Here is a 13,477-nt window from a genome sequence, read left to right as displayed (position 1 = left end):
ATTATTTAGGCCCCGACCTCCCAAAAAAAAGGACTCTCATTTTCCAATATGATATTAATTTGAAAAAATAATCTCCTTTGTGTGCACCGCGTATCCTGTGGTGCTTTAAATTAACCGCAACTGATGTTATGGTTAATATGTCATAATCACCTCAGGGGTTATGTGAGGACAAAGGAAATCACAAGGTTGATGAAATACTTTCATTTGCATGGCTTAATCTTAAAGGTTCAGTGTGTAAGATTTAGCTGAAAGGGATCTATTGGGAGACAGTGAATATAAAATAATCCTAGTGAATTTCACGATTGTCTTTCATCTTGTTTTCTTTACTGATGGAAACATTTCATCACCCCCCACTTTCTGTTTCTCTCGACCCACCAAGGGCTCCCGACCCCTGGTTTAGAACCCACTGTTGTAATGTTAGATGTCTTTAATGTATAAATATACTGTAGAAACAATCTAATATGTCAGGCCTAAGTTACTTTGTCTGAGGTGCTAACAAAGAGAAAATCAAATCTCTTAATCGAATAATATAACTACAAACAACAGCATCCACCGACCATCACTGAACCCCCTCCCTGTTTCCTCTCCTCTCCTCCTCCCTGCCCTCGCCTCAGTAGCTCTGTCCCTCTCTCAGTTAAAAACAGGCCTTAGGTCCCAAAGCACCACAGAGGGGCAGAATGTGGCACATGTACCCTGTCCCCAAAATAACTTGGTTTTTTCCCCTCGCTTGAAATTGAAGGGTATTGCAGCTGTCGCCCAGTACCGACACGCTCACTATAGGTCATAAAAAGCTGGAGCATCATGGGAATTTATCTAGTTCTCACCTGTAAATATGGAAATAAAACCTGAAGGAAGCAATGGGAGCACGGTCTGTAGTCAAAACCAAGCTATGAATACGTCTGATTTTATCTTGATGTCAGCACTTTCATTATGACTCAAAGTGGATGTCATGTTTTTAGGCAGCTTCGCCCTATTGCTTTGATCTGGTGCCCTTTACGCCCACGTGCTTTTTGGCAATATTTGGCTTACCATGTTGTTCCTCTGCTCAACCCTCAAGCTGGTATCTCACTACCTGACTAAAACCAATCCTCCAAAGACGGCCTCGGCAAGGAACAATGCTTTCTGTCACTTTCCTTCCTCTTTCCTCTTCTCCGTCTTCCACTCTCACGTCCTGCTTGCTGCTTTTCCGTCCTGTGTTCACATCATCTCCCCTCTCACACCCGCTGAATGGTCCAGTTCCTCTCGCTCTGCGTCTATCTTCTCGCATAGGATCGAATTTCTCAGAGGAAGTCACCCGCAGGGTCTGGATGTGACAGCGCTGATTCCTGCTGGTGTCAAACTGAGCTGGTTACAGCTCTGTTGCTAAGTGACAGTGGGTTATTGGCTAGTTTCCGAACATACATGCAAGGAAAATAACTCTCCTATAAGTCGGTTTCATGATGCATTCTAATTAGTTTCATTTGACTGCAACCGCCATGGAAAGCACATCCCCCTGGTGGGTCTAAATCCCTTTGGCCTTTCTGTACTGCAACATCTCAGGGGAAGCTGACCTTAGATCAGTTTCTACAGGGCAACGCAGCCTATTAGGGAAGTTGGTGAATAACGTGGCCCCGGGGATTCAGAGATGCTCAGCCATCCTCATCATTGACCTCTGTAGTCTTCCACAGGACACATCTTGTTTCTGTTGTAGAGACACTCACGCAGTCATGAGCTCTCGCTGGAAGGCACCGCTGGGGCCGCCTGCCGCTACTCCTCTGCATATAGGCGTGTCTGGAGAGCCGATGAACCTCAATGGATTTTTCTCGAGTGCAGCTCTCCACTGCGAATGAGTCACACTGTGTATCAGGGAATGGCGGCAAGAGGAATCTTTGGGGATTATTATTCTGATTCATGCACAGCTGTGGTTTAAGCTTAGCAGAATCCCCTATTTGGGGCTAGAATGAAATGCAGAGATGCAGCGGCAAAAAGCAGAGAAGTACAAACGCAGCCTATGAACATATGTGGTTATGGAGGTTGTAGTAATGTATACGTTTTTTGTAGTTCAGTAGCATGCTCTTATTGTTCTCAACTGAATGGGTAAAACAAAGGAGGAGCTATTGTGCAGTGAAGAATGTTGAAGCGCTGTAACAAAGAGTGTAGTGGGTGGCTCACAGATTATATCACAGAACCCAGAAACATACATACCCATAAGCTAGAGGACTGGAATATAAAAGCTTGTGGGTGCCGTCACATTCTGCAAACCGTGAACCACCGTTTCTCAGATGAGAGGCCACTGTGTGAAAAAGACATTTCCATGTTGTGGGGGCTTATTCAAGCAGCCACTGCGAGAGAGAGAGAGAGACAGAGATTTAGAATAGTGCGTGTTTGCCTCTGTTTGCGTGTGTGTGCACCGCTAGTGCCTGCGAGCAGGGGAATAAAGGTTAAATCGAACACTTCTGTCAGTGTCTCGAATCCAGCTGCAAGCATTCCTCTCACCGCCCCGGATTCCTACGTGGAATTGCACAATCCCGCTGTCACACCCCCCCAGTAATCTAGGAAGAACAATGAATAATGAACCTCTTCCGTCCTTCGTTTTGCAATTTGTTACGGGGGCACAACTCTGCAAGACAGGGATTTCTTAGAGGAGACGTCTAAAAAGCGCACGGCCGCGTGCCAGCTTTTAATGAATTCTTTTTTATTAACCTTGGCACCAAAACCTGGAATATAATTCCATATAATATCAAAGTGAAAACGTTTCTTCAAACATGCACATAAACAATGTCCTCCTCAAGGACAGAGCATTATCCACTGCTCGATGTCTTGTGTTTCATGCTCCTATACTGTATATGTATTTTTGTGTTATATTTTTATTTCATTACCATCTGTGTTCATTAGCAATTGGGTGTTTGTCAACAGGATAAGGTAAAAACTACTGGATGGATTTCCATGAAACTTGGCAGAAGGATTGGATCAGGAAGAAACCAATAACATTTTGTTTGGTGGGTATCCAGTTAAGGGGGCAGATCCAAGATTTTCCCCAGTTTCTTTGATTTCTCAGAGAACGGCTCTCAGTAGAGTGCATACCCCTGCCAAGGCCCATGAGTCCTGTTAAATTCAATCAGACTGCAAAAAGCCACAAAAAAAAGGAAAAAAGGGATCTGGCCCCTAATCTGGATCAACACCAACATTATATTGGTTATTTCCTGACATATACCAAATCTTTTTAATTAAGTTTCATCATAAACCGTTTTTTGAGTAATCTTCCTCCCAAACAAACAGATTTGAAATCACCTCCTTGGCGAAGGTAATAATCCATGGATCTTGGTTTTTAAAAATAAGTCATATTTAGGGGATATCTGGATCTATTGGATTTAAATGTGGTTTCATGAGGGGCCTGTTGGGGCTTGGCGGTGGTATACACTCTCTCGTTGCCTCGTTCTAGTGGTATTTCATTGACGTTCCTTTCATTGTGTTCTATCTTAATGCGTTTTGCATTCACAACGTTTCTGCTGAGGCTGCTCACTGTTTATACTCCAAACAGTGACAGTCAATCACAACCGTAGCATGTGTTTCCTTTACAACATTTGCTGCATTTTCCCTGTTTAAACATAATCTACCATAATGGATGCATTGACTATCCTCATTTATTTATGACCCTGTAATGATGTGGATGCAAAGCAGCATCATTACAGTGCATGCTGGATGGGGTCTCCCCCCCCCAGCCCCCACTCCCCCACTCCTAAAGCTTTACATTGAGTGATATTTCAGGAGGAAACACATTTGTAACGCAGCACGTACAGTAGCGGCTCCCTCACTCCCACCAGCCTCCCACCGGCCTCCCCCATCCAATTTACCAGCATGCGATGCATTTAGATTCTTTGGGGGGTGTGGCCCTCGCTACATGCTTCTCACATGACCGCTGCTTCACATTAGAACATGGAGCCAATGGGGTTGCGAGGTGGGAGTGACGTCAGAGGGGGAGGCGGATCGGGTCTGCTCATGTGTGCGTGCGTGTGTGTGTGTATATATATATGTATATGCATGCGTGTGCGCGTGCGTGCAGAGGCTCCCTCCCCCTCCTCCTATCAGGCAGCTCCGTGGCTCTGCCGTGTTCCAGGCGCAGTGTGTGTGTTTGTGCGTGTGCAGCCTGTGTGTGTGCAGCTCGGCCCGGCCTCCCTCTCTCCCTCCCTCCCTCCGCGGTGAATGGACTAGATTCCCGGCCACGTAAGAAGCACCGCGGCACCACGGGAGAGAGGATGTCCTGCTGAACCGAGGATCGGCCTGGGAAAGTCGGCCGGCCGTCCTTCTCCTTTCCTCTTTACCTTCCAGCACCTTTCAGCAAGCGGCGGACACAAAAGACGCGACATCTTTCTTCTTCTTCTTCCTCCTCCACTGGACTAAGAGAAACAGAGAGAGAGAGAGAGAGAGAGCGAGAGAGCGCGTCGACTCCTGCACACAAAGAGCTGCAGCAGCCTTTTGCTTTCCAGACCGGATGGGGTTTTCTCCTTATGACAACCGCCGTGCACGGATATGATCCCGGCGAACAAGGCCCGTGCACTGACCTGGTACTAGTTAGCCGAGGAAGCTACCCAGTTAGCTCTGCACCTGCTAGCCATCATTTGTCTGTCAACTCGAGCTAAATCCAGCCGTGTCAGGCAGCTAGCCAAACGGGCTCAACCTCTCATTTCCTCGAGGTTTTTTTGTTTATTGGCTATTTTTTCCCTCTGAACCGTTTGTTTCCGTTGTAAGGAACCGTCCACCTGCAGAGAGGAGCTAGCTACAGCGAGCTGCGGGTTGACTTAGGACTCGTCATTCATTGTAAAAGAAGAAAGACTTTTTCCTCTTGAAGGATTTCGTCGCTAGTTTAGCTCCCACTGACGTTAGGGAAAGTGCAGCTGGTCTGTGCAGAGGGGTTTCCTGTGGACTCGCCGGGTCGGAGCTCCGGTGTCTTATCCCGGTGTTGTCTCTTGCAAGCAGGGACAGATGCACCGGTGAAGAGACGTTCAAAGACCAGGGACCGAGCTCTGCCCAGCTGTTGATCGCCTGTGGTTTCCAGCGGCGTTTCCTCCGTGGCTGAAGAATCTCTCTAAATAAAGCGCCCGCCGGACAAAGTGGTGGTGACCCGATAGAGGAGGAGGAGGAGAAGCAGCGGGAGGAGGAAGCCCCCCCCCCCTCGGTATTGTGGAGCTATCACCCTTATTCCTCATGAACATACAGAGGTCAAATCCTATTAACATTTCACGTTATGGGAGATCGCGGCACAAATCGCACGACTTCGAGGAGCTGTCTTGCCTGAGGAGCGCCGAGTCGCACCAGAGCTTCAGCCCCAACCTCGGGTCCCCCAGCCCGCCGGAGACCCCGGACTCCTCGCACTGCATCTCCCGCATCGGGGACTACCTGCTGCTGGAGCCGCTGGAGGGGGACCACGTCTTCAGAGCCGCCCACCTGCACAGCGGGGAAGAGCTCGTGTGTAAGGTCAGTGAACGCAGCGTGCACGGTGGATGTCATCCTACCTTTTTTTACTTGCATAACCAAACGCATGATTACACCTGATTTCATGTATTGCCCCCCCCCCCGCGTGAAAATGCATTGAACACACTGCACAGAGAAGCACTGTGCTGGTGTATTATGTGCTGGGTATTGCAGAAAGCCCCCCCCACACACACACACACACCTCATAGCGACGCTTTAATAATTGCTTGAATTGTAAATAGAGAGCTGGCTGAGCAGCCTAATGGAAAAAGTGAATGGGGCGAGTTGCGTGGTTTGGATTGAATGATGTAACGTTGACAAAGGAGTGAGTAACCACGCGCGCACACACACACACACACACACACTCCTCTCGCACTGCTACTCTCGCCTAACCATAGCTCTCCTCTCTTTGCACAGTGCAACGCTCTTTAATCCGGTTATTTCACCCTTGTTTTTTTTATACGTGGAGCATTATCACAATCTCATTGCGTCAAAATATCATCCGCTGGTATCTTTTACAGACAGATTTATTTAGAGGAAAGCACGCAGGGTGCAGGGAGGAAGTTTACAAGCCCCGGCCAGCTCTTGTGACATTGGCCCCAGCATTGACCCCTCCAACCATAAGAAATGAACCACTATTCCCATAAGGTTGAGGTCAACCCTGTGGCCTTTCCACGCCATTTATAGCCCTTATTGACTTTTGAGTGTAAGTGCTTAAACAGGCATTGGGGCTGACCCCAAGGGTACAGTACATTCCCGGCTTTACAAAGGCTTAAGTGGCTTGATGAATTGAGACAATAGTTATATGCACCGTTGGCCTCATAAGGCTTGACTTATCCAATAATCTGTACCTTTTGACTTGAGATAATGTTTCTTCCCGGCAACAACCGATTAACGGCCTTTGGCACGGCTTGTGAGCTAAATTGCTGTTTGACCTCATCTCCTTTGTGCCGGTTTCAATACAGCGTCAGTCAATCCAGAGCCACAGGATTGATCGCTCCTGCCAAGCTGGAAGCCCAGGTCACAACTTAAGATCTCGAGAGCTGTGGGGCGTATTTGTATTGACTGTGAGCAGATGAGCCCCCCCCCCCCCCCTCACCTGAACTGGATGTGCTGAGAGTCAATTGAGGGGGGGGGGGGGTGTTACTATGGAAACAAAAGAGACAGTACAACCCCAGGCTGCAGTTCAATACCGTGCACCAACACAATGCTCTCACTTTGCCTCCATGAGTGCTTGGTGTCCAAAGATTAAACATGAGTCTGGTTTCGCAAGAGAGCGTGACATGTTGCTCACATTCTGCTCACATTAGACCTAATTTAAGGGCAAATTCAAGCTCTTCCAGTGTCATTTAATTGTGTGAGGGGGAAACGGGAAAAACCAGACTGTTTGGCAGATGTTTTCTGTGTCAGATCTTGACACCAGAACAACCTAATGAGATATCTGCACTCATTACTCACTCTAGATAAGGGGGTAAAATAGCTAATTGGATAGAATGCAAGCTGTAAGTATGAATGTGTCTTATCATTGCAGGTTTTTGACATTGGCCAATACCAGGAGTCACTGGCGGCCTATTTCACCCTGGGCCAGCACCAGCACATCAACCAGATCCTGGAGATCTTGCTCGGGGAGACACGAGCATATGTGTTCTTTGAGAGGAGCTATGGGGACATGCACTCTTTCGTCCGCACCTGCAAGAAGTTGCGGGAGGACGAGGCTGCCAGACTCTTCTATCAGATAGCCTCGGCTGTGGCACATTGCCACGACAACGGACTGGTCCTCCGAGACCTCAAGCTGAGGAAGTTTGTCTTCAAGAATGAAGACAGGTGAGTTCTGCAAAAATACCATTGTCTATGTAACTGGCTGTGGTGTTTGTACATTGCTTCATTTGTGTATGTTAAATGTTATGTAGCAACAGTCAGAATGATCATATATGTTATCATATATGAGCTTACACGAAGGAGAGTGTAAGCTGACACAATACAAGACTGACATGCCTCTCCCAGATGTTGTGCAGAGTACAGGAACCATAAGTCCTTTGTGTCTCCCTCAGTTATATTTGTGCACATGGTTTTGTGGTGGGTAAATGACGCATTTGTAATCATGCAAAATCATTGTACTTATTCCAACCGTGAACTGAAGAGCACAGACAAATTATGCACAAAGCTGAGCTTCGATACTGGTTCATTTCTGTAGTGATCAGCTTGAGACATCTGTGGAACCACACTTACAAAATACAGTTTGACTGACCCCTGGTGGCAGTGTCTTAAAACTACACCCATAAAACCCAGGCATCTGTTGCCACAGCAACCCAGGAGCTCCTTTTTTATTAATGAAGATCTATGTTTTATTATGTCAATAGCAATTTATTCACATGCATAACATTTGGTTACGTTACCTATGTCTGTGTCTTACAATAAACCAATGCTAAAGTACAATTTATCCCAACCAACTTATCTAAGGCTCATGGCAGTGGCACAGGCTGCACCTCGTTCTCCTCTGTCTGAGCGTGTGACGTTACACTTTGGACGCTAACTGTGGACAAGGGAAGATGAGCTGCCTCACATATTCAGTGCAGGTCCAATGACCTTGAATGCCAAACCAGACTGCTCATGAGGCTGGGATGCCGAGCCACCCCCCCCCCCCCCCCCCCCCATTCCCATCCCTCCCGTTAAATGATTAATGTCGGGTGAATTTTAAGAGCGGTGGCGCGGGACAGTATTGAGTCGCACTTTTTGTGCGGCCTGTCCAGAAACCTCTCACACCTCTCCAGCCCTCTTGGCACAGGAATGATGAGACGAAGCTTCTTCAGAGACTCGAGAGGCCGCTCTGGCTCCAACCCAAGTGTGTGACAAAGGGAGAGAGTGCATGCATAAAGAAGGGGAAGGAGCGAGACCAGACAGAAAATGGTACCTGATCCAGCTTCCACAGCATGTGTCGGCTTCCTGATCTGATTTGGTTATACTGCTGCTGTTAGCCTTTGACCAATCAGCAGCCTGTTTAAAGAGCGTTGGGCAAAGGTGGTGGATGGCACAACAGAGCCACTTATGCAAGCCCAGTTTATCTCTTTCTCCACCAAGCTCATGAGACATTTTAGGATTAGTTCACATGACATCTTGTATAGCTGAAATACAGACATTGTGTGATTATTTTAAAATAATCACACCATTTTTTTCTTTCAATTTTTCTAAGCCCCTTCAACTATAATTGTGGGTTTACACGTCCTCCAGCCATTATCCGGGCAGCGTTATGTTGTATTTGAATAAGCACACGGCTCTTTATCTCACAGAGACACAATAGGCGTTTGGCTCAAGGAAACAAAAGAAGTTTCCTATTGTGAAAATGGCCTAAAGCACGGTAATAAAAGGAAATTACTATGCCGACAATGAACCCGTCAATGGGGTTATCGGAAAGAACATGTCACAGATGCCAGAAAACCGTCTTTTTTTTTGTCTAATCCAGTGCTTCTTGGTTTCATGATTTCCGGGTGGCTCCCAGTAGACACTATCACGCACACCCTGGCTCTTTGTCTGGCGCATCGTGTATCACGGACCACACACGCAGATGTCAGCATTTGCATAGCCCCACACGTGTCTCTTACCGCGCACATGGAAAAACCATCTTGCCCGAACCTCTCAAGATTCTTTAGTGACAACGCTTCAGAACAACCAGGCATTATTATCAGCCCTCAAGAGTATCTGAGCTGCGATAATGGGGCAGAGAAAAGAACAAAAGATGCTATTTTAAAGAGGGGAAAGAGCACGGGGGGGATCCACATAGCTGTGTGCCTGGTTCTCTGAGTGGAGCAGTTCAATGCATGAAACTTAAGATGATCAGTCACCCGTAATTGTGTTTCTTTTGAATCGCTGAGGTTTTTTGGGTAAGCCTATTTGTACGTTCATGCTTTTTGGCTGAGCTTTTATCTGTGAAAGGAAATGTCAGACTTAAGCCCAGAGCATTATGTGCTCTAATTCCTCTGATTTCCAAAAGTGATGGATCTAAAGCTCTTAACATCACTCAATAACAGTCACATGAGTAGATGATCTTTATGTTCAATGTGTTTTTTTTCTTTCTGTGTGGTGTGTTTCCAGAAGCCTCGTGAAGCTGGAGAGCCTTGAGGACACGTACATCCTGGATGGTCACGATGACTCCCTGTCAGACAAACATGGCTGCCCAGCCTATGTAAGTCCCGAGATCCTCAACGCCAACGGCAGCTACTCGGGGAAGGCAGCAGACGTCTGGAGCCTGGGCGTCATGCTTTACACCATCCTCGTGGGGCGCTACCCTTTCCATGATGTGGAGCCCGGCTCTCTGTTCAGCAAAATCCGCAGAGGCCACTTCAACATCCCAGAAACGCTCACACCCAAGGCCAAGTGCCTGATCCGCTCCATCCTGCGCCGGGAACCCGCGGAGCGCCTCACCTCCCGGGAGATACTGGAGCACCCGTGGTTTACCTCCTCGGGGGCGCTAGGAGGCGCCGCCGTGCACAGCAGAGCGGAAAGGGAGCAGGAGCAGTTGGTGCCTGAGGTGAACATGGAGGAGGAGCTGGAGCAGTTCTTCAGCTGAGCAAACACCAAGCACAAACGGGACGACTCCGCCACGGTCAGCTCGCCACGCTCCCAGCAGAGCCAGAAAACAGTAGTGTAGAGATTATTAGGTGAACATTTGTCATTTATAATAAAGGTGTTTCCATCCTGTTTCCCTTTTCCGCCATTTCATGGAAAACCTTGAGCCTGGCATGACAAATGGCATCTATAATGTCACCTGGCGATGCACCTCCTGATCGGGGATGCTGCCGCCGGACATGCAAGTTGCAAACAATGTAGCAAATGTTCTTATTTTTTGGATTTGTTTCATTTTAATGTGGTGCTCATAAAAGTAGACACATTCACCATTTTTGACACTATGGAAAGCATGAAGGGACAAAAGAACACAGGAAACCAAGGAGAACAATTCAAACTGCAGCGCCACCCCTTTTCTGATTTGTTTTGGTTTTGCATCATAGCTTTAGTTGGCACCAATTCTAACCACAGACCCAGGGTCAAGAATCACGCGTTCTGTTGAACTAAAACACGATGATTATTGCTGACCTGGGATCACTGGTTAAAAGATGGAGCGGCTTCAGCTTTTTCTCATCATCCTCATCGTGTTTGGCCTCGACTTTGTTTCACCGTTTGGTCTCAGTTTCACGTGACGGTCACTTAACTCCTCAACAGCCTTGTTTTCAGTCATTGTTATGTTTCGGCCTCCTCGCTCTCTTAAGCCTTTATCACACCATCCATCACCACACTTTCCTTTTTGATAAACTTTTCTTTTCCTGATTTTGTTTAGAAGCCGTTTCCGGTCTGTTGTTACTGCTGCTTTAATATCACTCCCTTAAACCTCAATCTTAAGCTGTTTTTCTTGGTAAGCCTCCAAACATGGCATCATGCACTTGATGTGTCGGGTGAACGGACGATTCCACCTCTTAAAATTAGCTTCCTCTTATTTAAATCCATTCTTCAGTTGTAGGAACGAGGACGTAACATTTATTTAAATTGTAACAGTTATATATAAATATATAAAAAATAAATAGAAATAAATATATATATATATATATTTAAAACTACATTGCAGGGTTTTTCTTTATTCAGAGATTCCTTTTTCATGTATGATGTAGGCAATATCTCGACACAGGACAGGCAGGAGGAGGAAACGTCTGTCTGAAGTTTTAGAGTACACAATATCTTCTGTGCCAGTATTCCTGTGGCCCGACAGCCCATGCCACCCGGTCCCCCCCTTTTTTTCTTTAAATAAAAAAGCAAAAAAATAAACTTGATACAAGATATTCAGTGATAGTATTGCTATGACATGCTCACTCCAGGACCTCATGTTAGTTTTCTACTGCCTGCGTAGGTTCTGTGAAACGATCATGCTCGGAATGGGTACCAGTGGACATGTATTGTCGTATCTCAATGTTACTTGAATTTGTGTTTTTATCTAGTCAGCGGCATGCGCCCCATGAATGCTATAGCCTGCCAGGGGGAGAAGTGGGAGGGAGGGTGCTTGTTTTTTTCTAAGAAAAGTTGAAACCATGGAAATTCTCAATTTGCTACTTTTCTGAGTTGCTTTTCAATAAATAATAATAAAAAAAGAAAAACGATTGCTTTTAATGTTTTTGTAGACTGAGCTACCTTTTTATTTAAGTTGGTTCCGATTTGGTGCTAATGTTTTAGACCTTTTTGGTTTCACGGAGGGGCGTGGTGCATGGTGGGATATCTGCCTCAGATGTTCTGATTGTATCGTAACAGATTCTGGTGTTTTTGTCCAAATTTATTCAGTCAATAAATTGTGAACTGCTATTTTTGAGTTTTTCATTTCCTTTTTCATTACAAAACTAGAATGGCACTCGGTAGAGATCCACATTTAGATTTAAGACATCTGGATTTGCTTGCACACACATAATTAGCAGTCCATAAACAAGTTGTTCTCTGAGAAATTTAGGAAAGTGTCGAAAACAGTCCTATCTCACAATGTGAAAGAGTGTGTGTGGGGGGGGGGATGAACCTGGAACCGTGACAATCTTTATTGGGTTGTTCCTTGACCCTTACCACATCCTTCCACCAAGTTTCGTGGAAATGAGTTTCGTACTTTTTCCATAATCGTGGTAACAAACAAACAGATTAGGAGCCAACATAACACGCAGCATCACACTGTAAGAAAAGCACAAGTTACCACTCTGCTAATTGTGTAGTACCAGTGCTGATATAATACTAAGTCACAACATCTACATAACGGTCCGAGCCATCAGAATCCAGAAAGTACACCTTGATTGCTTATCAAAGAACCCCCCCTCCAGCACTCTCAGCCGGTGCGGCCTGACAGAAGCACTTCCCAGTTCATCACCAGATTGCAGCGGAGACATTATGAGAGAGGCACATGTCACCACTTTGATTGCAATCAGCAGCCCGAACCGGAATGGGTTCTGAGTGAGCGGGAGGAGACACGAGGCCGCTGCTCCGTCTCGATGGCTCCATCAGCCCCACTTCATTAGAAAAATGACGACCTGGCACCAAAATAAAAAAAAGCTTTTGTTATATGAATCATTTCCCCGGTGGCGGCCTCAGAGAGAGAGAGAGAGCCCTCGCTCGTCCTGTCGGTTTAGTGTGACAACACCGCAGCTCCTCGGGGACGGCTGACCCTCTGACCTCATCCCGTGTTTGTGTCCCTCGGACCAAGAGCATCTCGTCACCATCCATTTGTTCACAAGGTGCGTGGACGTGCATGTGTGTGTGCTGCTGTTGTAGCCCAAAGTCTCTCTGTAATAGAAGATAAATGAAAATCCTTTGCCACACAATTTACACTTGTGGGTCGTTGCTCGACAGCACACGTCAGATTTGTGCGTCAGTCTTTGTGTTTCTTTGTTTTTGATGCATGGCAAAACAAGCCCTGCCTCGTCCTCCAGCTCATTCCTGACAAAAAGCTGACAGTTTTTTGAAGATTGGTAACTATTGCAAAAAATGAGGTCCTCTGGCGAGCTCTCTAGGCCAAACACGCTCCTGACAGACTGATCAAATAAGTCTGTTTCTGTGCAATCAAAAGGCGAAATGAATGGATCACTGTGAGGCTGTGTATTCTGTTTTTATTCAGCTGGCTGATGAGCAGAACAACTTTGGAAAATGGCAACTTCATTTCATGTGAATAAAGGCTTCAGGGACACAGCGGTGGGCTTAGAGCTCAGTGGACAGGTAACAGCCATATTCATATACTTGAGCTATAGTGAATGTTAGCCTGACCTCTAGTGGCAGCAGCGAGTGTTGTGGCACGGTGGAAGAAGGGAGAGGGGATGAATGTTGACGGCTGCGGGGACTCGAGAGGCTCGTGCCACAGGATCATCCCCGGTCCCTCTCACCACACTTCCTGTCTCTCTTTCACTGTTACTTTCTAATGAAGGAAAATTGGCCCAAATATACGGGAATTAGAACATTAGCGGCAAAAAACACAATTATCTCCATTTATAAAAAGTCCCCATTCAGTGTTATCATATAC

The 13,477-nt window shown here is 46.5% G+C and overlaps 1 protein-coding gene across 1 annotated transcript; it reads left to right on the top strand.

Annotated features, from left to right (window-relative positions):
* Window positions 1-4,067: 4,067 nt before the first annotated feature.
* Window positions 4,068-11,790, top strand: trib2 (tribbles pseudokinase 2). The gene is made up of 3 exons (XM_062411654.1): window positions 4,068-5,454; window positions 6,983-7,275; window positions 9,541-11,790. The coding sequence occupies exons 1-3, from the start codon at window positions 5,185-5,187 to the stop codon at window positions 10,013-10,015; spliced, it is 1,038 nt and encodes a 345-aa protein (XP_062267638.1). The 5' UTR covers window positions 4,068-5,184; the 3' UTR covers window positions 10,016-11,790.
* Window positions 11,791-13,477: the final 1,687 nt, after the last annotated feature.

The sequence above is a fragment of the Platichthys flesus genome, chromosome 18 (genome assembly GCF_949316205.1).
Source record: "Platichthys flesus chromosome 18, fPlaFle2.1, whole genome shotgun sequence".
Lineage (NCBI taxonomy): Eukaryota > Metazoa > Chordata > Actinopteri > Pleuronectiformes > Pleuronectidae > Platichthys > Platichthys flesus.
Note: the sequence above shows the minus strand (reverse complement) of the source record. Positions and strands in the feature narration are given on the sequence as shown.